This window comes from Leuresthes tenuis, unplaced genomic scaffold (genome assembly GCF_036924035.1).
Source record: "Leuresthes tenuis unplaced genomic scaffold, fLeuTen1.0.hap1 SCAF_10, whole genome shotgun sequence".
NCBI classification, from domain to species: Eukaryota; Metazoa; Chordata; class Actinopteri; order Atheriniformes; family Atherinopsidae; genus Leuresthes; species Leuresthes tenuis.
The window spans coordinates 12,355,875-12,381,239 of NW_027325364.1; the positions used below are offsets into that span (position 1 = coordinate 12,355,875).

The 25,365-nt window shown below is 42.1% G+C and overlaps 3 protein-coding genes across 3 annotated transcripts; 1 reads left to right on the forward strand and 2 right to left on the reverse strand.

Annotated features, from left to right (window-relative positions):
* Window positions 1-311: 311 nt before the first annotated feature.
* On the forward strand, window positions 312-7,215 carry LOC140316301 (adaptin ear-binding coat-associated protein 1-like). The gene is made up of 7 exons (XM_072394077.1): window positions 312-472; window positions 1,354-1,454; window positions 1,787-1,891; window positions 3,666-3,747; window positions 3,863-3,971; window positions 4,217-4,364; window positions 5,614-7,215. Exons 1-7 carry the CDS (start codon window positions 372-374, stop codon window positions 5,724-5,726), a joined length of 759 nt encoding a protein of 252 aa, XP_072250178.1. The 5' UTR covers window positions 312-371; the 3' UTR covers window positions 5,727-7,215.
* Window positions 7,216-7,274: 59 nt separating this feature from the next.
* Window positions 7,275-11,512, reverse strand: mfap5 (microfibril associated protein 5). The gene is made up of 7 exons (XM_072394078.1): window positions 11,426-11,512; window positions 10,389-10,463; window positions 10,245-10,277; window positions 10,074-10,112; window positions 9,877-9,964; window positions 7,870-7,943; window positions 7,275-7,780 (listed from the first exon to the last, which is right to left on the reverse strand). The coding sequence occupies exons 2-7, from the start codon at window positions 10,429-10,431 to the stop codon at window positions 7,668-7,670; spliced, it is 390 nt and encodes a 129-aa protein (XP_072250179.1). The 5' UTR covers window positions 10,432-10,463; window positions 11,426-11,512; the 3' UTR covers window positions 7,275-7,667.
* Window positions 11,513-17,230: 5,718 nt separating this feature from the next.
* Window positions 17,231-23,578, reverse strand: sbk3 (SH3 domain binding kinase family, member 3). Its single transcript, XM_072393267.1, has 4 exons — window positions 23,357-23,578; window positions 21,406-21,553; window positions 20,007-20,209; window positions 17,231-18,273 (listed from the first exon to the last, which is right to left on the reverse strand). Exons 1-4 carry the CDS (start codon window positions 23,360-23,362, stop codon window positions 17,500-17,502), a joined length of 1,131 nt encoding a protein of 376 aa, XP_072249368.1. The 5' UTR covers window positions 23,363-23,578; the 3' UTR covers window positions 17,231-17,499.
* Between the last annotated feature and the right edge of the window lie 1,787 nt (window positions 23,579-25,365).

Consider the following 25,365-nt stretch of genomic DNA (forward strand, 5'->3'; position numbering starts at 1 on the left):
ACTTTGGTCTTGAAGTTTAACGCCTGTTTTGTTGCCATTATCTATGTTTCTGATAATCTCATGTACTCTTGTTGCTCATATGTAGTTCATATTTTTGGGTCACATTCTGCCTGGAGAAAAAAAAACACTGGTCCCTTCCCTCTTCGGGCCCCTGGGCCTGTGCCCTAAACCCGTTCAGTAATCTATGATATATATCACTCTACCAACCCGTAAAATCTGTGAAATGCACCTTTAAATGCATCACTGGGACGATGTGAGAGGCGCAGGGTGCGCTAATACACATTCTATTACGGTCACGCGCAGCCGTTAACGCCGAACGGACACGCCACTCACCGTCACCACCACCGCCGGCGTACTTATTAAAAGTCAAGATGGCGACTGAGGGTCAGCTCGAGTACGAATCGGTCCTCTGTGTCAAACCTGAAGTCAACGTTTACCGAATCCCACCGAGAGCATCCAACCGGGCAATCAGGTGAGGGGGGTTGCGGGGGGATGGGGGGGTTCTGACCCCGCATCCGCGAGCTGTAGCCGTTAGGTAGCACCTTACTCATAGTCACGCAGCATCCTACAAGCGCGGTCGTAGTTTACGTTTGGGTTGTTTTTGTTCTATTTTGCGTTTGCAAGGTCACGAGGGGAATAAGAAATAAAAGCTAATTAAACTGTACCGTGTTAGCTAAACCCGTTGAACAGGGATTAGGTCAACGTCAGTAAACGCTCGTGTGTTATTTTCTCAACTGACACGACAGAGCAGAAAGACTCGCTGTGCTTACTACTAAAGGGGCTTTCATAGAAGACAATTTTTTTATTGACTATAATTTCTCTGTGTCGTCTTATAAGTGGACGGTTGCATAAAAGGAGGGCATCTTGGAAGCTAGTATGAATTATCGCTCAAGGACACCTCAGAAGGGTCATAAGGTTGAGCTGGGATGCTCTGGCTGACACACTGTGGTCATGGCAACCATTATTGTGTCTTTAAGACTACCCATCCAGGTCAGAGAGCTTGTAAAAAAGACTGACAGTGACCCATTCTCATCCTCTGGTCCCTCAGCCTGGCCTGCTGCAGCCGCTTCTGACTGAACTTTACACCCTACAAACAGTAGCATATGCCGGAGCCCCATGAGACACATGACTGGTTGACCACAATGAGTAAGAGTGTTGAAGTACTAATTCAGCCTGGTGTCTCAGCAAAATGCCTGGATGATGTCTTACTCACTCGGAGAAATGAGTGGACAGAGACTGAGCGGGTCGAACCATAACAACTCTCCTGTCTGTCCCCCTGTACTCCTCGTCTGTCAACATCAGTCTTGACAAACTGCTCGGCTACATCACACTGACTGCCTGTATGTGTCTCAGGGCTGCCGACTGGAAGCTGGATGCTCCCGATTGGACGGGACGCATGCGCATGACAGCCCGAGGCAAAGTGGCCTACGTGAAGTTGGAGGACAAAATCTCTGGTGAGCGAAAACAAAAGAAAGAAAAAAAGTAGACAAGGCAGCGCCATTGTTTACATCCAATGCTGTAAATCATTTTCCTGTGTAGTCTTCTGCACGCCGCCCGCTCTCTGTTACTCATCTATTCCAAGGTGACCCAGCCTGCATCCAAGCAAGCAGTTTATGTTGAACTAAAGAGGCTGCATCAAGTGTCACTTTGCTCTTTTTAATCTTATTTGTATACTGGAGGTTTAACATGTCATTTCATAGCAGACGTGTCTCGGGGAAGGTTTTGGGCTTTAATTGTATTTTCATGACCTCGATCTCACCATCACTTATCTTGTTGTAATCTACAGGGGAGCTGTTTGCCCAGGCACCAGTGGAAGAGTACCCTGGTACTGCAATGGAAACCGTCAGTGACTCAAGCCGTTACTTCGTGCTCCGCATTCAGGATGACAGCGGTGAGTAAACTGTTTATTTAGAGGCTATAAATATATTTTAACTGGGCTCGTAATTTCGGAGGATAGCGTGTTTTTCACTAGACGTGTTTAAATGGATGTGGAAGAAACAAAAGCGGAGAGGGAAAAGTATTTCCTCAAATAAATTAATCACACGAGCGCGGCGTTTGTTGTTTGTTTTTCTAAAGTCCGGATGTTATAGCCTGCAGAACAGCTTTGATTAGCAGTATTTTGCACACTTGCTGTGCTGAGCCACACAAACAAGCAGATCAACTCGTCCTTATGGACGGGTTTCTGTGCAGTGTCATCACAGAGGCGTGCAGAAAGGCTTGTTTGGCAGACCCAAGCTCTTTGCCAGAGATGACGCGACAGTTAACTTGGCCTCCTTGTAAAAAAGAAAAAGATCGATGGAAATTGTTCAGTACTCCGAGGGGGATCGCAGTCATTTGGCAAGAGAAGAAGAAGAAGAAGATTGTGGATCCAGGCCAGTAAAAGGTCCCACGAGTCCCAAAGGCAGCAAAGTTGCTGCAGTGCCTCCTTTATGTCTCAAAATGAAAAACTTTGGAAGGCTTAAAGAGATAAAACTTTATTCCCTCAGAATATACTTATATGGATCGAAGGATTCATGTTTACACAGATTTTCCTTTGTAAAAAGACTTCTCAATTACTCATAAATACACTCAGGATCTGGTCATTTCTCAGCAGATTTGATCTAAATTTATTTCTGTAATCATCATGAGCCAAAGTAACCACGTAACCAGTTCCTGCCACTGTTCCCCACTCGGTCAGCTGTCGCTCCTGTTATGAACAGTGTGTTTACAGTCATTTCTGTTAAATGCGGCTGACGTTAAAGGATCTTTATTGTGAATACTTTAGTCCAGGGAAACGTACATTACCACCATGCTCATTATCAGATTAGGTGAGCAAAAACACACAGCCAGTGCCAGAAACCAAGGAAGATCATTCAGAAATGTAGTCCGCCTGCATTTTCCCACGAGTCCGTTTTGTAAGTAAGAGAACTGTCCTTCTTGAACAACAGAATGATTCACAACAATGTATCTTAGGAGTGTGAATAAGAAGTACTGTACAGCAGGATCTTGATGAATATAATTACATGAGCATCACTAGTTGTGACCTCCTTGAACAATTGACCAGCTCTTTTGTTTTTCTGATTAGATTAGGCAGAGCAAACAGAATAAGCTTGTATGGAAACCTGGGTGTTGTAGCAATGCAGTCATCAGAAAAATAAACCCTGTCTTTGTGGTTAAAAACTGGAAAAACAAGCCCTCTTCCAGTTTATATTTGTAGTTGACTAAAAATCTAAAAGAGGGTTGACAAAATATGTATAATTGATTCATTTTATGAATGGAAAATAGCCCAAGTATCATGTGGCGTCTGTTGGTTTACTTCCTCTTTGGGCAGACATGCTGCCGCTCTTTCTTGTGCTCACTGAAGCGCCGCAGCCTGAATGAAGAGCGGTGCTCGTAACTTGTCTGGGTTTGATGTTGATTATACAACAGCTCCCAAGGTGACAATCTTCTGGCAACATAAAACCTTACTTAGTCACATTACACCATGCAAGTTAACCGCTGGGCTTTGAGGTGTTTACATTTTTAGTAAACAGTTAATAACTGGTGCTCGAATGCCAGAATGTCTGGAAATTTGAGGCTCGAATGCACTGATTTAAAGGGAAAATTCTGAACACCTTGTATCGTCTTCAGTGGACGAGTTTATTGTGTCTTTTTGTGGACCAATCGTTTTTCTGTTCTTTTTACAGGCCGCAAAGCGTTCATCGGCATTGGATTTGGAGACCGAGGTGATGCCTTTGACTTCAATGTTGCCCTTCAGGACCACTTTAAGTATGCAGCTGCTCCACACTGGGTCATGAATTGTAACCAATTCTTTGCTTTGGTATTTCCTTAATTATCCCCTCTGTTTTTGCGTGTCTGTCGTCTTTTCTTGCTTTTCTTCCAGGTGGGTAAAACAAGAAAATGAATTCAGCAAGCAGGCTCAGGCTCCGGACACCACTCCTAAACTGGACCTGGGCTTCAAAGAAGGACAAACCATCACACTAAATATTGGGGTACCCTAATTTTTATAGAATTTTATGACCAAAGGGTTGAAATGTGTAAAAAAAGAAAATTTGATTAGTCATTAGTTGGTAATACTGTGGAAATCCATTGTCTATTTTGTTGCTTTCGAAAGCCATGCTATTATTTTGAGTCAGGATTGTGGTGCAGCTTTGAATCTATTAGCTGAGTCGAATGTTAGCCATAATGTGTGTATCTCACTCACACAGTTTAATTTCTCTTGTCCGGTCTTATCCAGCAATCTAAGAAAAGGGACAGGTCTCGTCCACAGAGTTCAGGAGGCCTCGGACTTCTTCCTCCTCCTCCTGGGGGCAAGTTAGCCCCACCCCCTTCAGCCAGATCTACCAATCATAATACAGAGCCATCAGCAGGAGGAAGTGACTCTGGTAGGTAGGAAACCTGGGGAGACCCCCAACCTATCTGCAGTTTAGTTTTTACAGTCAAAAATGAAACGTGTCACAATCTCATTAATAATCAGCGTAGCTGACGTAGCTACTCTTTGATCAGAGGAAAACGGTTTGATCAAGAGTAATATCAAGACCAGACTCAAACTGACAAAAGGCCTGTTATGGTCACAAAATGTTCCTGTCAGCCCTGGAGTGGCTCAGCCCAGTTTAACCGGTGAAAAGCAGGTGAATTATAAATGCTTTTCAGCAAGGCACAGCTTGCAGCTCGTTCCGAGAGTAAAGTTGACTTAGGCTGGATTTCAGGACGTTGGTTTAGACGGCTGCAACTGGTTCAGTCGCAGTGGGCCGTGAAATGAGACCGGCTGTAGCAGCACAGAAGTCGTACAGAATAAAAGTCGGCGTACACGGTCTGTATGAAGCGGAGGAACTTCTTTCAGGGTTGAAAGCTTGTATTTCCGTGTCCCCGCTGGGGTCTGTTTCTATTGGGGCTCCTGTATCTACAGTGTGCTCAGTGGACATGGGGAGCACCGTGTTATGATGACCTGCACGAGTACCTGCCCAGACGACGATAAATAGATGTAAAATACTGGAATTTTCCCTTAGCATCTATGGATGTCCTTTATGGCCTCCTGAAGCATTCTGTAGTTTGTTTTAAACTACAAACCGTGTGGCTTTATCTTCTGGTTTCATGTGCAAAGATTTAGATTTGCATCTCTCTGAGGTTTCTGCTGTAAAAAGAATCGTTATTGGAGCTCAGACATTTGAAAATAATCAACAGGACACAGTTGAACTAAGCTATATCAATGACATCATGCCTGAGAAAACCAGTTAAAACATGGTGTGTGACACATCTGTGGTTTATCCAGAAGAAAAGGAAAGACTTACTGCTAAAGAGTTTCACATGTGGCTTTTTAGTCTTTTTAAGTTCTGCTTCCCCCTGTTGTGTTTGGCTGGTGACTTTAAATTAAGAAGTGTCTTAAAAGCTCCGCACATTTACCTGAAACCATCTGCATACACCCGGATACATGGGCGTATATTGTATGCTCCACATACTGGGGAAACCGACTCTTTCAGTAAAAAATAATTGTCAGACGATCTCTCGCTGCGTATCTAATTTACAGTATTTATTTGGTTTATTACATACCACAAACAACCAATTTTATGATCCTTTTCTCTTTTTTTGTTACTGTCTCCATGGTGAATTTCTCCTCTTATTTCCCACCACCAGGTTTTTTGCTCGATCTGGACTCCAGCAACTCCAACTCCGTGGCTCCATCCAACCCCACCTCCACAGCCAGCTCTGACCTGTGGGGAGACTTTGACTCTGTACCGCAGAAGTGAGGAGAGATTCACTCTGCTTTCTCCCTCCTCGCTCTCTATAAGATTATGCAGCACTTTTTCAAAATTCATTGTCCCCTTTCCGGGGTCCCGTATCTCTCCCTGCCAAGCAGGGTAACACCCCTGTTTTATTTGGGTCCGAGTCCCTCACAGCACAGTCTTAACGAGACACATTTAGAACAAAGGGAAGAGTGCACCTCCATCCTTCTCCGCTACACGCCACCCTCTAGTCTCCAGCTCCATGCTTGAGTTTTTAGATGTTCCTCTTCCTCCTATTTACAATAGTTTATTTTCTAATTGCTGTTGTATACATCATAGAGATATCAAGGGAGACATAATCATCTCACCAACATCTAATGATGAAATCTAAAGAAATATATAAATGAATTCTATGTACAGAGAATATTTATTTTAAATGTGTGTACATATCGTGTCAGTGGTTTCGCATTATATTCATTGGTGGCGTCACCTTCATGTACTGAAGCTTCATGTTTTTTCCCCAAGTCTCCAGCAGTGGGACTGACCATATGCACCGACGGGCAGTTGAGTCCATCTGTGTAGTTAATAATTCAGAAAGTCTGCACTTAATGGAGGGACCATCTATTATTAGGTTGAAAATACTGCAAAGGTTTTCCACAAAAATGAGTCCACTTGAAAGAATCCTGTCAGTCCAAAGCTGATTTACAGAGTCGTTGGGGTCTTGAGCGCTTCTTTCGTCAGCTCTTGTGGCTGCGCAGCTGCTCAACACAAATTCCAGCGGGGATGGGTCGCGGGAGTCGGGTGCATTGTTTTAACTGTAAATCAAGACGCGTAGAAGTAGAAATGTTGGCAGAAGAAAGAGAGGCAACACATCCTTTTATCTTTGCCTCAAGGGGAAGGAGATGATTTAGTCCACGTATCATCTTCCCTCAGCACAGCTGTTGAAGCTGTAACCAGTGAGTTGTTTATCAGGAGGTCGCGACCTCTCTCCTAAATGAATAGGGCCGTGCTCCTTCGCTGTTTGGAGAAGGTTTCATCCCCTTAATTCTTTATTGGACCGGGGATCGGGGTCAGACCTCGGGTCAGACCTCGGGTCAGACCTCGCCCGCAGCATGTTGCAACAAGGTCACCTGTGAACTTCCAATTCCACGTTGAGATGTGATGTCGTTTCTGGTATTCTGATGCAGACAAATGCAAAGTGGAACAAAGCTAGTCTGTGTTTGTTGCAGTGTTTTGTTGTGCTATTGTTGTGTACCAAGAGTTGGAGTATGTTTCACCGATATGATGCGCACGTGGCGTGGCTGATGTGCACGTGGCGTGGCTGATGTGCACTGGTGGGCGGCGTGACGACGGATGCTGACCTGCGCATGCAGAGGTTGTGGGAGTGTTTGTCAGTGTTTGTTTGGTAATTGTCTGTATTACATGCATTTCTTCCAAATGTTGTTATTCAAACTGTAAATGTGTGAGAAAACTAACATGCAAAGAAAGATATAAAGAGAACACTTAATGAAGACTTTGCTTTTTTTTCTTCTTCAATCCACGGAGCAAAAAAAAAAAGAAGCCTTTGATGGGTCGGTCACAAACAAACTCTTTTATTTTAATGGCTACAATAGTGCACATATTATTGGACTGTCAATGAGTACCTTACAATCCACAACAGTGTGGCTCTTTTTTTTTTTTTTTTTTCTACAATAAAATGACTCAGTGCTACTGCGAGCCCGTTACTACAGTACCTTAAATGGATCGTAAACCAAGGAAGACATGATCCGTGTCCAACAGCACAACATTCACACACGCAAATTAAAAGACAAATACATAAACACAGGTACGACTCAGCACTTGTATGTATGTGTGAAAGAGGAATAAAGAGCGCGCCCTCCTCAGGTGCAGATCGCTGCTTTTATGGAGTTGCGACGCCCCAAGGTATCATCCTCACTAGTTGTCACGTCACCACTCTGGGCAACATCAGGCCTTGTTTGCCCACGTTTTGGGGTTGCTACGGCGACTGCGACAGCGTTTCCTTGTAGCTGACCTCTCGATACGTTTGGGCCAGCCGGACAACTCTCTGCACAGTTCAGCTGTTGGGTGCAAAAGACAGGCAGGGCCTCAGAAATGATACATTCCGTAGCTCTATATCAGAGTACATGTTCCATGAAGAGGGTCTCACCTTTGAGATACTCATCCTGTGGGCAGACTGTCCTCATACAGATCTCATTGTTTATCACATAGACACGAGGAAGGCTGTTTCAGCGACAGGATGAAACGCACAACATTTAGAGTATTGCGTAAGAGCAGTAGAGAGTCAGCCTGACAGCTGTGAGAACATTTTATTTGTTTAAATCTCGTAAACCGGACCTTCGTCAGTAGTACCTTACGTAATGAGTTTAGAGGAAAATCCAGTTGTGTGTAAAGCGCTGCTTGTTGACTTTGGACTGCATATGAATATGTTCTAAAACCATTTCTGATGTTCACATAAGTCTTCTGAACAAAGAGAACCCAGATAAGCAAAAGAGACAAAACAAATGTATTACGCTTGATGATTAAAAATGTCACATCTACGGCAAAAGCACAACCCCAACTCCAAATAAGCTGAAGCGCTCTGTATTCTGCAAGTCTCTTATTCACAATAGAAAACAGAAAATGTATTGAATGCTGAAAGTGAGACGTTTCACTATTTCATGAAAAAATATCAGCTCATCTTGAGTTTGATTTCAGCAACGCCTTCGAAAACGTGGGACAGGGGAAACTAAAGGCTGGGAAAGTAAGTGACACTATAGAGAAACAGCCAAAGAAGGTGTTGCAACCCACATTATTTTAAATTGTTTTTTGTTTTTTTGAATAGCACTTCAGAGAAACAGGCTCTCAGAAGATGAGCAGAGGTTCAGCAATCTGCAGCAAATTGTGGAGCAATCTCAGAATAACGTTGCGTCACTTTAAAGTGCGATGACGAAATTTCACCAACATCTGAGGAATAATGAAAGACAAAATACAACAAAGATGACTCAGGACTTTTAGGCTGCTGGAATCCTGTATCAGACAAGGATGAGACAACTTTCCTCTACCAAGGGTTCAGCAGCTGATCTCCTCATTTCCCAGACGTTTACAGGCTGTTGTTAAAAGAAAAGGGGATGCTACAAAGTGGTAAACACGACATGTGTTCCCGCCATGAATTAGTGAAATGTTTCATATGTTCTGAAGTGAATACAGGTGGTTTGTGGTGTGTAAATCACTGCATTTTGCACGGCGTCCCAGCTGTTTTGGAATTAGGGTCGTGCGTGAATCTGTCGAGTTAGGCGCGCCTTTCAAAGTAGATATAAAGTTGGGTGTTTTCGGTCACTGAGATTACACTCAGCTGTGAGTGGGGGCCCTGTTTTATTTAAAGAACAGAGATGTGTTAAAGTCGGAACGGCACAACACACTTTGGTGAAAGTGGATCAGGGCATAAACGAAGGAGATGCTTCCCACAAACCAAATGACTGCTGGAAAAAAGTTTTTTTTTGTACAGACAGCTGAGACAGCTGACGGGCATTATCCCAGCTTTCAAACATGGTGGTATCATGATTTAGGCCTCTTTTGCTGTCTATGGATCAGGACAGCAAGGCAACAAGATGGAGCTAGGAATTCTGAATCATACCAGCAAATTCCAAAGGAAAACTATGAGATAAGTATTGGTGAACTGAATCTCAAGAGAAAGGGACTCGTGCAGCAAGTCAACAAAATGCTTTTAAAGCCCAACTCAAAGCTCTGTCCTTAATCCAAAAGAAGCGCTGCGAGAAGACCTGAATGAGAAGTTAATGTCTGGAAACCCACCAACATCCCTGATTTAAAGCTGCTCTGTGCGGAGAAGTGGGATACAGTTATTCCTTGCAGATGTGCAGGACTGATCAACAGTTAGTTATAGTTACTGCTGCTGAAGCAAAGGGGTCACTTACTTTTTCTACCCAAAGGTGTGTAATATTCAGTCGTTTTCCTCAAAAATTAAGTGATAAATGATGACCAGTTTGTCTCCTTTGTTTCTCTTAGTTTGCTTTTACCTCTTTCACTAGCTCACGTTTAAGTCTACAACAAAAAGAAACATCGACATCAAGAACTTTTGAACTTTTTTCATCTTAACGCAGAAAAATGACTTTGGTGACCACATAAAACAGCATTTTCTTGAGAATTTTCAGATCACCTGTAGAGACAAAGATTGCCGAGACATCTCTTGATGGGCCTGTGAACTGAGTACATCCTGGTGCAGGGGTACATCTCCTCCCGACAGCCTGCGGAGACAGCAGCTAAAACTTTGAACTGTATAAATGACGACATGGTGGCACACTGAAACTTTAAAAGGGGACGTCAGAGACCATCTCCCAGCAGGAAGTTACTCACTGGCTGGTAAAAAGGAGTCTCCAGTTGCCTCAGTGCTCTCTAGAAATAAGGAAAGAAAACAGGATTAGGACTGGGAAAACATCCTACTGCTGACCCATGCCAGCGGTTCACAGCCTTACAGATGTCACTCGTCCTGATCAAAAGTGTGACTTATGAGGAAAAGAGCATTACCGGTCTGCTGGGCTCGGGCTACAGCTGCGAGCGCTGTGGAACAGAAACCACATGAGGGAAGTGTTTCGCAGCATAAAAACAAACACGCAGCGACTCAACCGTAATTAAACAGGATGATTTGTGTGTTCTGTTTGGCAGCGTTACCGTGGAAACTGCAGAGGAGCAGGACCACTAGGAGGCTGCCCATTCCTTCAACTTGTAAGAGGTGAACTTTACGAGCTGGAGGAAGAGGAAAAGAGTCAGGATGATTTCACAGAGTGGAACTGCTCAATATCCTCACTATGCTGTTTATGTTTCCTTTAATCACCTTGCATGTAAATGCTCCCCACATTCCTGGTCACTGTAATGTTTTCCTTAAAGTTTTGCTTCAGCTAAGAACACAGATGTGCCGCAGAGTGCCATGTTTAGGGAAGTTATCATCGCTATAAAAGAGTGCCTGATGTCATTTTCCTACATTTATTTGATCTAGTATTTATTGGACAGCTTGTAAACAGCTTGATAAAGTAGCAGTGGAGCAACTAAAGAAAACACCTCACCTCTGGAAATGTTTTTCTTCTTTGCCTCACTCCTTGATTTCTTTCTTCCTCCGTCCCCTTCCCTCCCTCATCTCCCGCCCTGCATCATTCCTCTTGTGATGTGTCAGAGTAACTTTGGAGTCCAAAATGTGAGTCCTCTCAAAAGAATTTGTTTTTTGTGCCCCGTTTGAGCGCCCCTCCACCCCTCCTCTCCTGCAGTCGCACATTCTTTCCCAGCTTTCTTTTCAGAGAACATGTCACTGCTTTCCAACTATACAATCACCACTAACCAATCTGAGCGTGGAGTCTTTTTTCCCTCAAGTTTTCACTAGCGCTAATTCCAGAGTCCTAATTTGCGATTACTCATGTGAAACCCGAGCATTGTCCTGTTTAGCTGGTGCATGTCTGTGCTGATTTGTTTTAGGAGTCTTCCTCTGCTTGTACTTGCTTAACAGTGCAACTAACCACACATTACATAACTAACATGTCTGTTCAGAAGTGGATCGGCCAAACATTCTCGTAAATCTCGCCTGTACATCTTATCAGTAGGACATATCCTTCAGTCCGTATCTTTGGTTGTAAGTTATCTTCATCTGCATGTGTTCCTGTGTGTATCATCTACAGAATGTGCAAAAATCAGGTGAAAAATAATCAACTCGTACTCACAACTTTTGCTGTCGTCCACAACTGCTTTAGTTTAATGAATCTTTTGTCTTCTCCTCTTTCCCCTCCTTCCATCTCCTGCACCCTCCTCTTCCTCCTGCCCCTCCTCCCCCCTTCCTCCTTCTCATCACAGTTTTCATGTTTTTCACCATTTTCCCGCTCCAGTCTGATGGAGCTTTAGAACTCAGCAGTAGCTTGTTGGGGGGGGGGGTTGTGTCCAGCTCTCACACCATTTTTGACTGTGCTTTGAAAAGCATTTCTGTATGATTAGTTGGTTTACTGCTCATAAAATGTGGTAAAATAAAAATAAATAAATCACGTTCGCTGGGACTAACCTTGTCTTTGAAACTCTGTGGGAGCAACAAATTTTCCAGGACTCTGTGCTCCCCTTGTAATTGAAGAGTTTTTCATAGCTGTGTCCTTGCGTTTCAGCTAATTTTCCTGATGCAAATTGAACTCGGGATGTTTGGGCGACAACTTCACACTTCTGATATCCTGCGCTGTTCTTCTTGAGTGTCTTATCACCAAAAAACAAAAACTCTCATTTAGACTAAAGAAGTGCAGGCACATCAGTGCGGATATCAGATTTATTATACATTATGCATCTAAGGCTAAAAGAGACATAAATGACCAAAAACAAGGTTACACGTTCCTCGTGTTGCTTTTTTCTTTACAAAGATTAGTTTAATACAGTCAGTTATGCAATAAAAAAGACCCAGATTAACTTCAGGAACCTAAACCATCAAGACTAGGCCTCACATTTGCTGTTTGTATGACATGACACAAACAGCAGGTGGAGCAATGCACATAGAAATCAATCCTCTGGCTTACTAGACGCTCCTATGTGTGCAGAGACCAGTCCGAGATAATATCACTGTTTCGATACTTATCCAGTATTTGACGAGTTTAAAATGTGATTTTTACATGGAGCATGACAAAACTTGTTAATCATGTCCTTGCATACCATGAACATTAGTTTGTTGAAGTATCTCACTGTGTGGATTTGATCCTTACCAGCAGGAAATGTTCGTAAACAGCCCATTATACGCTGGTTTCTATAGGAATATTTTACTGTAGTTCTGATTTCTATTTTTCTAACTAGGATGAGACCTTTTTTCAGGTTACTGACGCAGAACATGATGTTTTTATAAATCAAACCATAACCCAGGTCACGTGGGTTGCATCTGGAAGCACAGTCACTGCATTTAAGGACCAGTCATTACAGTCAACTGGGTTAAGATCTGCTTTGCTTTGCTGTTAGGCTGCATTTATATGAATCTGACACAATGTTGCATGATGTAACACAGTTCATTTAATTTACTTTAGCTGCGCAGCTTAATTATTTGAAGCATATCAGTAAGCACTAAATGCTAAACTTTATCTTGTTTGAGCAACTCCATTCCTGCAATTTGATATACGTCGCTAAAAAAACTTGTCACATTGGGCTCTTGTGCTAATAGTTTTGTGATGTAGTTTTATCAATCAATTGATTGAAAATAAACTAGTAACTTGTGGAGAAAATAATCATGTAGTTTCAGCCCAGGTTTACTTCATTGCTACAGGAACAGAGCTTGCTCTGCCTATTTGGATTATGAAAAATGTCAATCTAAGATCAGACAAAGAGCTTCAGACAGGAAAAGAAAAAAGGATAAAGAAGGTTGTGTCTATTTTTACTGATTCCAGTCACAACAATATACTTCATAGCATCTTTATTCATTCCTATTAGTGGGTTTGTCAGTCGGAGGGAAGACTGCACCATGTAGATCCCACAACAGTTTCTGATCCACGATAAGCTCAGGCCTCTTGAGTTTTGACCACAGCTAGATGTGGAACATTCATTTTCAAAAATGACCCTCTAGACCAGCTGTTGTAGCAGAAACATTTAAAATAAATCTGCAGCTTTTCTGTGTTTTTACACGCAGTTGTAATCTGTCCACCATGATATTCAGTTTACTTAAGGTGTTCTTCAGGTAAACCTGCTGGCTATCTGGACAAATGTGAAAGTGAGTGTCAATGCCACAGTTCCTGACCCTTTGTCTCCAAGACCCTTTGTGTTGAAAAGATGCTTTTCATTGGGACCGTTATAGCTACTGTGAAGGGAAATCTGACACTGCATTGGCATCCATAGACTTGACTAATATAAATATTGCCACACATACCTATGAAGTTACAGATAACATTACTCTCACTGACTCTCCTGGTGGGGCTGGCCAGGTCAGCTCAAGGGGGACACACTTATCATCCCCTTGACATATTGGGGGTACATAGACTCCAGGGACAGTGTCCATGGGTTGGCGGGGCTCTAACAAGGTTGACAGATTGATGACAGTCTGACAAATGGTGGCAGCGTAAGCAAAAGAGAGGATCAGCGGAGCCAAAAGGGATGCTGTTCGTGCTGCTCATGCTGCTCATGCTGCTCCTGCGTGAGGAGAAAGATGAGCTGAGATGGGTGGAGATGAAGAACGAGAGGGGACACAAGAGTGGAGGAAAAGGGTCAGGTGGTGTGACAGCCAGGAAGCTAGAATGGTTAAAGTAAGCATGCCAGGTAATAAACACATGATAATCTCTTCACTTGTTTATTACTTGGATGGCATTGCATGACGCATGCCAGCTCTACAAACACCCCTACCGACATAATTTTCACCCCAACACACTCCTCCTTGGCTCATCTCCTCTGCTACAGTCCCTGCATTTCTGATTCTTCATGCACTGCTGAGTTTCCAGGGCCTATAAAAAAAGGCAGACAGGACAGAAACTGAGCTCTTCCATCAGTACATTGTGGCCCTCAACATAATATAAACTTGATTAATCTCTGCCTTTTGCAGTGCAAATGTGATAAGTCAGCGTTCTCCCTGACATTTTGGCTCCGCCCCGGCAGTCTTGTTTATCCAAATAAAGTGGCTGAACATCTCGAGCAGGCAGGTGACAGAGAAAGTTGGGGGGTGAAGAGGAAATTTTAGGCCTTGGCAGCTCAAGTGTTTGGCTTCTTTGAGAAGATGGATTTCATGCATTTGGGCTTATAAATTCTTAATTTGTTCCACTCTGATATAGCCATCCCGCTCTGGTGTCAGTATCTCTTTTTGTGTATCCCTCTCACAGCAGGTGACTGTGTTTATTAAATATCTTTTTCACCATGTTAGATGTTCCAGCTGGTTTCCTCTGTATCATCTGTCTTGCTGTTTTAAAAGATTATGAGCTTTCATGAAGATAAGATAAGACAAACAAGATGTTTGTCTGAACATCACAGGATGCTTTAAAGTTAGAAAGAGGGAACTTTTTGTGCTGAAATGTACTTTATTTAATGTTGGCAGCGTACGATCAGTCTTGCTGACATTACACAAGTATATATATAAGTGTATTTGGTGTCTACATCAGATTGTGTATCATTTATCTTCATACATTTCAAACTCTTGCTTAATTGCTTGCTTAATCTTTCCAGCATGGGGCTTTATTGATGATAAACCTTTTATTCATAGAGTAGCTTTCAAAATCACAGGAACAAACAATAGAAATGAAAAAAATACCATATATGATGAAAAGGCCAGATATTAAATGTATGAGTCTCAAGAAGGGATTTAAAAGAAGACTCGTGAGTTTGCTTGTCTGAGATCATTATGCAGGGAGCTGCTTGGTCTGTTAGCCAGATTACCTTTAGTGACAACTCATGATTTAGGAACCATTATAGAGATTCCCCACTGGGTGATCGCTGGCATCGAGCTGCTGAGTGAAAAGTTTAAAGGTTACATGAATATTAAAGGACCTGACCATTTAGGCTTTAAAAAACAAGTAATAAAATAGTTTTTAAAACCCAATCGGAACGAGAGAAGGGCAGCAAAATAATTTCTGTCTGTACCTGTTAAAAAGCAGGAAGCAGCATGCTGAAGCGGTTGAAGTCTCTTGTTTTTTTTTTCACTTTTTATAGAAGGCCGGCAATCCACATGTTTGCCTTGTATTGTTTCTCCTGTTTTCATCATCACTGCTGTCTGTCCTGAAGATCAACAGATTTGCACCTCGATCAGCATCTTTGTGTTGGCGCTCTGATGTCGCTCTGGTCTGCACCATGTGTTTCCATTTGTCAGACTGTGGTCCTCCTTTATTCCCCAGCTGAGTGTCACATGAGTCAGATGAACTGTTTCCCAGAAACTCCCACATGGCAGTTCCAAAAGAGCATGTTTTAATGTAAACAAGCCATAGTATGAGTTACTGATACCGAAGCAGCTCTTGATTTACATTAGATGTCACCCGAGAAAAAGAAGAAGGTCCAGAGCGTAAAGGAATGAGAGGGAGTGCCCATTTGTCTGAGGTGCTTGAGACGAGAAAAGTTATCTACACAAAGGCTGGAGATGGAAAGAGAACAGAGACGAAGGAGTGAATGGGTATCTTGGGTCAGAGTGTTTCATCAGATTGTGCTGTTATAGGCCTTAGGGTGCCGAGGTAGCTTGACTTTTGCATTTGGAGGCCTGTGGAGTGCAGATTGTCAGGGGGAGGTGATGATGTGCATTTTGTGCAAATGGATGGGCTTGGGGTCTATTTATAAATCCATCTGGAGTGGCCCTCGGCACAGGGGTTAGCAAAGATCCTACTGGCATACACACACTCTCACACTGCACATTAGCAGGTGCTACCAACAGGGACCCTCTCCAAACTGAAAACTATGCAGTTGCCTGCTTTGCAGATTGGAAGACTGAATCAAATTTAGCTCAGTCTAAAGATAAGTTTAATGTGGTGCAGAGTTAAGATTTTACTGTGTTTATGTTGTGCTGGGTTTGCATCTGCAGTCGCAGAGAGTCAAGCATGACTCAGAGGTTGCAAAATAAATGGAGGTTGCAGGAGTGCAGGTGATTTTTCTGCCAGAAACAGTTCACGTTGACAGATGTAAGACAACTCGGCCCATAGAGAATATGGGGGTCAACCGGGCACATTAAGTTTGTTTACTGTCAGCATGTCAGTCAGCAATGCACCACGGACGGTACCAAGGACAGTATAACATTTATGTTCTTCAATCGGTTATATGAATAACATGCCTCTTCTTCTGCTGATAGTATGCTTGGGGCTTACAACACACACACTTGGAAGAAGATCATACTGGTAATTCTATCAGGTTGTATTGTTCAGTCCAATTTTAGATGTGGCCGTACTGTTCTGCAGCACCTGTTGCTGCAGCACATCCAAGATGTCACTTGGATGCGCTCTTTAGAGTTGCTTAAGAAGGATTCTTTTATGTTGCCTGAAAATATTTGGAAGCATTTGATATTCATGAAAAAATGCAAGGTTGTGAGTTCACGTTTGAGGTGCACGTGGGTTTGAAATGAGAACAGAGGTGAAGGGTAAGGGATTAGTTCTCTCACAATAAAGCTGTTCAGTCTTTTGTGAACAGAGATTTGTCTCGATTCTCTGAATATCTTAACGATATCATGTGCATTGCAATTCTCAATCCTTAAATTCTTTGAAATTCAATGTAATGCAAACCCATGCATTCTTACACACAGTAGGAATTCTTTTTATTTGTTAAGAGTGAGCCTCTCTAATTTATATACCAAGTCATTTTACTGATCTATTGATCCAGTTATTTGTGAGATGTTCCCCTATGTTTTTTTGGAGCAAACAACTTTTCTGAAGACTAGAGTTGTCATCAAATTCGAAATGAAAATGCATTTCAAGAGGATTTCATCTCAACAGTGGATATGATGTATTTGTATGATTTTCAACTGGACCCAGTGTTTAAATGTAATCGGTTTTTATTTACATTTAATGCATTATTACAGTGTTTTTGGTGATATTTTACTGTACATCATGACTTAGAACAATGTTGTTTTATTAAAACAATCTCAATATGGAGTTTATAGGCATTTTATAACTCGGCCATCAAATTCTGGTATAATGAATATATCATAACACACAAACAAGAACATAGAAATATGTACAATGATGAAAGCAGAAACTTGATTGAGGATATTTACAAATATAAGAAAAATGCAGCACAATATACACTTGGGCTGGAGTCATATCTATAATCATACAGCAACATAATATCAACATATTCAAAGAAACAGTCTTGAAACTGAGAAAAACTAAGTTCATCTCTCTCCTCTTCCTTCCCTGAGCAGCTCCGCTTCTACTCCTCCTCTTTCTCTTATTTTTCTGGCTTCCTCCTCAGCCTCCTCGGCTTTCTTCTTCTCCTCTCTTACTGTCTTCATGAGCCATGGCCCTCCCAGGTAGCTCAGGATCTCCTCTGGGCTTCCTCTGAGCTTGGGCTCAGGGTGGAGCAGCTCCTTTAAAAGAGTCATTACAAGTGGGCTGAGGCCCTCAAACTGTGAGGGAGGAGGGTTGTCTCTTTGATTTTGCTCCATGACTGTATAACCATCAATGTCCTCCTCATCCCTCCTCTCAACTTCTCTCTTTTCAGCTTCACAGCCAAACCACTCCTTGTATCTACGGTAGTTACGATCATCATGAGTGCTCTCCTCCCAGGGGAAGCAGCCAGTTAGAAGGCAGTAGATGAGTACACCAAGGGCCCAGCTGTCAATACAGGGCTCCACTGTTATCCAGATGTCCTCCACCTCCTCCTCAATCCCCTCTCTCTGCCTCCTCTCCATCTCTTTCTCAGCCTCTTTGCCAGCTTCCACCTCCGGTGTGCAGAAAGGCGACTCATACCACACAGCTCGAACAGTGGAGCCGATGGCCCGGGTGAGGCCAAAATCACCCAGTTTGACCCAGCGGCAGGAACTGTCACACAAGAAGATATTCTCAGGTTTGATGTCACGGTGGACGAAGCCCAGCGAGTGGAGGTGTGTGACGGCACCACTCAGCTGGGACATCACTCTCTGCACACAGTCTTCATCGACGCCGACCTAAAACAGACAGACAGAGAGGATCAGGAGAAAGAGGGTCATGTAATTTCAGTCTTCTTTTGTTTTTTTTTGGTTCTGGTTGAAAGCGATGGTTGATAAATCCCAAAGACTGTTTTGTTTGGTAAAATATCTTTTACTAGACCTTTTGCTCATGGGGATAGATGTATATTTAGTCCATGTAGACACATTTCATCAGGACTATTGTTAAAGAATTAGTCAAAACACTGTAAAAAGTCTTTTTTTTCTTCAGCTTTGTCATGAAAATTCAAACCTCAAAAGGTTTTAAAGACATCTCTTATTTTGCTACAAACAGCTGTCGATATTTGTGTAGTTTCAATGCTACAGGAGGTTAAATCAGGTGGAAACTGTTCTGTAACAATGAGAATATTTAGATTTATCTTATTAGCTGATGCCTCATTTCATATTCAACTATTCAATTACAAAAGGCTTGTCATGAAAAAGAAATGTGTTGTAATTAAATGTACTTGTATTCATCAGTTTCTAACATGACAACTTCAACACATGCTAAAGACAAAAGGTTTATCTTGAAAATGAACGACGATAACTGGAATTAATTCACGTGCAATTTGAGCTTTAATAAGAAATTATTTTAGGTACAAAATAACATTTTCAATTCATTTAGTAATCTCTTTTCAAAGTATGCATTTTAATGCATTTCTACTCCTGATGTGATTCTATAGAACCATTTGATTTTTATTTATATGTATATTTTTTACTTATTTAATCTAAAATATGGCGAATTTGGCATATTCGTTTTGGATCCATCTTTAAATGCCAGTTTCTGCACATACTGGAAAAAAGCTAAAAATAAAATAGTATCACCTGGACATCTTTAGTAGTTTTTTTATAATTAAACAAAAACTTTTGGCAGTATATTTTGACCCATTAAGAATACCTGTATCTGATAAAAGTCACTGCTCAGAACCTTGTAGATTACCTACATATCTGCCCCCAAAAACAAACAGGTGCACCACACTGTGACCTTGAAATGTCTCTGATAATCTCAGGGGAAAGTTTAAATCTAAGCTACTCTCTGTGAAGTGGCTGAAACTTTGTAAAAACGCTACCTATGACTCTAATTCTTGGGATATCGCAGTTTACAGACACCTTTTGCCCATGAAAAAAACTGATGGTGGGAAATTTTGAAAAGTCTTCCTGAATTGACTAAGAATAGCCCAGAAATTAGAGTAATATGAAGTCGGGTTGGAGCACTTCAGTACTGGCATAAAGTCAACAGAATCTGCGTCACTGTAGTTGATGCTGACGCTTTTGGAAATCCCTGCTTCACTTCAAGTGCTAGCTCTCCATTAAATGAAAGCAGGTTGCCCTTCCTCTTATCAGTACTCGATTGTGTTACTGGCAGAAGCACAAACACAGAAATAGGTGAACCGAAAGCTGCTATCAAGCACGTCTCAAGTTTTTGCTGGCAGTAAAGAGAACTCAAAATATCTGCATCAGCAGTACAATTCCCCCTGAGAAAGCCAAAGTGCAGAAATGTATGATAAGCCTTCTGGACAGTTGCAGCACTGAATATGTCTGTCATGCAGATTTTTGTAATTTTATAGTGCAAACGATGAACCAATTTGGTGATATTCTGCGTCTTTCTTCAAATGTTTCCTATTGCAGATTAGTGGGATATACATGACACCTCTGAGAAGCAGGGCTGCGGCCCATAAAAAGCACGGTTCATGCCACACATTAGCCAAACTGACCTCTGACACAATGACACTGTAGAGATCCCCATAGAGACCAGCTTGCTGGGCAAAGACATAGTAGGATGGCGTGGAGAAGAAGATGCCAAGGGCCCGAGTCAGAGAGGGATGTGTGCAGTAAGAAAGGGAGAGATTGTATTCACGCAGGAAAGAGGTGAGTGACGTGGACTGCCGAGGGAAGAACTTCAGAGCCATTGGAGTTCCTGGTGGGAATGAAGCAAATTTAAACGGCACACAGTGTAAAACCTGTCATCGTTGATGGACTGTGAGTGTTGTTTATCACTGACACTGAACAAATATAACTTCCCCTTTGGGACAACTCTGTTTCATGGCTTCACTACTGCTGCAGCAACTCTATCTCAGAGAATGTACCAAAGCACTTCATTACAGCGACAGAGGCGTAAAAGGTTAAGTGAACACTATCAAGACAGCGATCTGTCCTCATGTTATGGCAGCAATGTTTAGCCTCTTTGTAAGACACAGACCTGGGTAATATAGTGCTGTGCAAAAGTCTTGAGGGTCCCTCATGTCTTCATGTTTTTAGTATAAAAAAAGAGAAAATAGTATTATTGCACCAACGAGATGATTCCAAAAGAAACATTAGCTAAAAAAATGGCATATCTCGGCATGGTGTGCAGTGTGTTGAGGAAACTGGTCAAGTGGAGGACAAAAAAAGAAGTGTCAGGCCTAAAAAACTATATACAGCAGATGAACAGTATCTGAAAGTGATCTCCTCAAGAAAGAGGAAAAAATCCAGCAAAGAGCTGACACAGGACCTGAGAGATGCATCTGGACCTTCTGTTGATCCGTCTACTGTTCACAGAAGCCTGTCTGTCAAAGGGAGGCTGTCAAGAAGCCGTTTTTGATTAAAGGAAACAGGGAGAAAAGGCTGAGGTATACCAAATGACACAAGAAGTCGACTGAAAATCAGTGGCAACAGGTCTTATGGAGGGATGAATCCTCCCCAGAACCTGGACATTATTGAAGCAGTGTGGGATCATCTTGACAGAGAGCGGAACAAAAGGCAGCCAACATCCAAAGAAGAGCTTTTTAAATGTCCTTCAACAGGCCTGGAGAACTATTCCCGAAGACTACTTAAAGAAATCACAAGAAAGCTCGTCTAAGAGGGTTCAGGCTGTGTTGAAGAATAAAAGTGCGTATACTAAATGTTGACTCCACGCTTGTTAGAATTGCACAAACTGTGTTTTTTGTTTCATATGCTGTATTTTCCCTTTATGTTTGCACGTTTTGAGAAGTTTTCACTCATTTCCTGTTTTTCTGGCAATATATGAAGAAACGAGAGGTGGTACAAAATGTTTGCACAGCACTGTACAATTTACAAAATTTCACAACTTTACCATTGTACTTTACTAAGCTTTAACTTTGAATATGCACTGACCTCTCTTTCTGTGCACAGCCAGCATGACCTTTCCGTACGATCCCTCTCCTAAAAGCTTTACCATCTTAAAGTGTTGGGATACCTTCAGACTGGGCATGGACTGCGCCGACAGGAAACATAGCTCGTCAAGTTCTTGAGCTGCTGCAGCCTGGTTACAAGCAAACAGACACACAAATATTCTGTATCATACTCCATATTCTGTGTCATTGCATGATGCCTGATTAGTTCTGCGGCATCAAGAGAAATAAGATCCACAGCTTGGCCAACAGGTGATGATAGATAACTACTAAAAAAATGAAGTGTGCATCTGAGGCTGCACATTCTGAACCTGCAACATGACAAGGCCTTAACATCATAAATCTCATTAATCTTGTTCATTTATATGGATGCACGTGCTTGTTATGATCTCTCCGAGCAAGCACTTGGCAGAAAATTAGTGGAACATATTGTCATTTTCGGCTGATCTGGTTTGATCCTCACAAATCTTTACAGTAGATGGGAAAAATTCCAGGCGTGTTATCATGAATATCTGGACATTTGGCACTGTCAGTCAGTCTCTGAGTCCAAGCAGCAGCAAACTCTGAAGGGTGTGAACAGCGAAGACACGCAGCCCAACACAAAAAAATGAAGCAATCACAAGAGGACCTTGTGTAAACAGGCAGTGCTTTTTATTTCTATTAAATCGCGCATGCTGGGTCCTTGCAAACAGTCGTAAGATTTTGTTATTCTGGTAATGTTAATCAGTACTTTAGGATGAGGAGTAATGAGCCAATTGGGATCTTCACTGAAATCATCCAGATCAAAAGATCAGATGCTGCTATATGACACTGAAGGCTTTCCACAAAACAGGCTTATGTCATGGCTTACAGCACTTTGCAAAAATCTTCAGCTAATTTCTTCATTTGTTGCCAAGAAAATGTGGTTCTTTGATAAATTGTTTGTTATCTGTGGACAGAGCACCGGTTTATCCCTTGAGTTAGGTGCCTTTTCAAGGACTGGACAGAAAACGAGTGAAAAAGCAGCCAATGTCTACAGAAAAACCTTCAGAAAGCCTGAAAAACTTCTTTTCAAGACCACTTTAAAAGATTACAAGAAGTCTGGGTCACTGGAGGCAAAATTTAAACAAATAAGTGGCGGCTCAAGACTTTTGCATAGTACTGTACTTTGAAACAAACAAATTGATCTAATGATCAGCATAAGCTGAAAGAAAAGGCTTTAACCAGATTTAGAGAGCTGCATGGCACAGATAAGATGTCTGGTGGCAAGCTTGATTCTGCTCTGTAGAAACAGTTTGCGCCTTCATACAATTTAGACCCTTGAAAAAACACAACATGCGCTTGAGACAACCTACATGCAAGGAAAGCCAGCGTGTTGGATTTCCTTCCCAGAGCGGTTATCACAGGTTGTAGTTGACATATCTTCATTCCACACACCTCTGACCAGGTCACAGCTTAGCTAAGTGACTCGTTGGCTCTGCTATATCAATCAGTTTTGTTGCTTCAGGAGCATGTAGGCTGAGGTGATGATCAATCAAACTATTATTGGTGTGTAGCCTGTGTCATAAAGCAACAAGTGCTGTTAGATTTCAATACAAATTTTAAGTCCAGTGTCCAGTAAGTGTTTGACATCGGAAGCTGAAAATCCTCTCAGCAGCTTGTTTAATAAGCATCTGCAGCCTCAGAGCAATTTTTGCAATAAATAGCGATGGGTGTGTTTATGTAATACCTGCATGTCATCTTATCATATAGTCGCAAAAGCTCTGGTGTGTTAGGATACATAAATCTGTCTGCACCTACAGGAAACAACTGCCTTTATGTCTTTTATTGAATTACATCCCTTTTCTCTACACCACGTGTCGATATTGTGTGACAAGTTGTAAAACTGTCATTCAACGGTGCGTCTAAAGTTAGGTGCCACATTTAAACTGACAGGAATCATGTGCAATACTCACTGTCATTTTCAGTTCAGTTGGATGATCTTTGCTCAGTTTTTCTCGGCTCTTGTCAGCATCTAATCACGTGCTCTTTTAATATTGCTTTTCAAAGCTGGAGATATGTTCAACGTCTGCTGCTGGACAGACAATCAAACTGGATTTAAAGCTGATCCGTGGTTCCAAGCAGTAGCACAGCAGCTTTATAGAGGACGCTCAGAGATGTTTACTGGAGACCTAGTTATTGGCCGTGTGCATCTCCCCAGGACAGACACGTCCTAAACTCTCTCCCTCTCTTTTCCTATTCTTGTGCCAATACTCCCTCTCTCCGCCTCTCGTCTGTTATGCTGGCAAACATGCGTAAACCAGCTACGAGGTATTTCAACCCTGCCCCGTCAGTCCCTGTCGCCCCCTCCCTTCACTGTCATACAGAACTGTTAATATTCCACCTTTTCCACTCTGTCAATCAGCCTGACCGCTTTAGCCTGTCTCTCTCCTTCCGTCCCTCTCGTCAGCTGTCACTCACTTTGTGTCCCTGCACACAACCTCCCCTTCTTTTCTTTCCATGTCTTTTTCTCACCGTCTCAGTTAGTCTGAGTCAGTGAATTCCCACCACGGTGCAGGATTCCAGTTTCAATCAACGGGTATGCTGGAATGATTGAACTGGGCCAACAAGCTGTATTTATAATCCCTGAATCTAGCTGGATTTACAAATTACAACGCGTACACTCCTAGTCTGTCCCATACTGCTGTCCTTTTCCACAACCTTTTTAAAATGAATTAATACAATTTGAAATGGTCCAGATTGGCACATGAAACAACTGTCTGATTACACAGTCATAAACCCAGTCCACCTTTATCACTTGTGCAGTTCAAGTGACATGCAGCACATTGTCTATCGTCACAGAATGACATAACCAACATCTGAAACGGTAAAATCCAGCTTCATACTGTACTCTGACTACATTCCAGCTCTGTTTTCAGCTTAACACCAGCTGCCGGTCAGGCCTCTTCTCCAGCTCCAGTGGCTTTATCACTCTCCTTCTCTTTCCATCCACTCCAATAGATTTCACTTAGTATATACATACTACAGAACTATTATTGCCTCTGGCTCGGCGGCTGTGAGTTATGTAACGTAAACACTGGCTGCTATCACAACGGCCTGTCTCTGCTCGGGTTTCTAACACCACTGCTGTGCTGCAGCCACTCATCACCAATACGTGATTCCACGTTTGTGCTCGTACCTTCGGGTTCTTTGGTCCCTGTTGTGACAACCAGCTGCTCCGCTCCCCAATCAAAATACGACCTTCATCTCTTCCGCTAAGCTGATGCAAAAAGGGAGCCGCTTTCATTCAGAAATTCTAGGTTGAACGTTTGCATGTTCAGAATATATGGACACCATGCACAGATGGATGGTGATGCACATATGCTGCTCAGGACAGCTTGCTGTCATGTCACATAATGTACAGCTTTTATTACACTCGTACATTCACGAGGGCTTTCATTTCCTTGAAAGGGAACTGTAACCTTCAACAGATGTTGTGTTCTCTCACAACTCTTGCACTGAAATACGTGTAATATGTAAGGTAAAAAAACTGAGTGAAGACAACATATCTTCATACCGGAAAGTCACATTTTCTGATCATTAGAGAGTAGACCAAAATAGATCAAAATGATTAAATTATAATCTAATTATCGTTTTCTGTGATATTGAATGACTAAATCCAAGCCACACAGCTTCTGGTTCTCAGTGATAAAGAAGTGATCAGTGTCAAAAGAAAGTACTCTCCTGAATGAATAAAATAAAATAATAATAATAAGAGACACATGAAACATGCTGTAATGAAATTCTTAGAGCTGATGAATGGGGATTATCCCATTCATTGATGTCCAGTGATGCATCCTGTAATGTCCATTCTATTGTTATCCGAGGATGAATACATGGAAAAAGACTAACTGGGCCCTTTAAAGAGGTCAATGAGACATACTTTGAATGAATGAAAATCCATTTATGTACAGCTTAACAAACA

Bases quoted from the DNA above. Each gene is read 5' to 3' on its own strand.
- mfap5 (XM_072394078.1), bottom strand. From the start codon at position 10,431: ATGGGCAGCCTCCTAGTGGTCCTGCTCCTCTGCAGTTTCCACG. The intron at 9,965-10,073 runs GTGAGTAACTTC...CTGTCTCCGCAG, and splicing joins AGACTCCTTTTTACCAGCCA to GCTGTCGGGAGGAGATGTAC. The intron at 7,944-9,876 runs GTGATCTGAAAA...TCGCTGAAACAG, and splicing joins GGCAATCTTTGTCTCTACAG to CCTTCCTCGTGTCTATGTGA.
- sbk3 (XM_072393267.1), bottom strand. The intron at 20,210-21,405 runs GTCAGTGCATAT...CATTCCCACCAG, and splicing joins GGCTGTGCACAGAAAGAGAG to GAACTCCAATGGCTCTGAAG. The intron at 18,274-20,006 runs GTCAGTTTGGCT...TGTCTGTTTTAG, and splicing joins ACAGTGTCATTGTGTCAGAG to GTCGGCGTCGATGAAGACTG.
- LOC140316301 (XM_072394077.1), top strand. From the start codon at position 372: ATGGCGACTGAGGGTCAGCTCGAGTACGAATCGGTCCTCTGTGTCAAA. The intron at 473-1,353 runs GTGAGGGGGGTT...TATGTGTCTCAG, and splicing joins GCATCCAACCGGGCAATCAG to GGCTGCCGACTGGAAGCTGG. The intron at 1,455-1,786 runs GTGAGCGAAAAC...TGTAATCTACAG, and splicing joins GTTGGAGGACAAAATCTCTG to GGGAGCTGTTTGCCCAGGCA.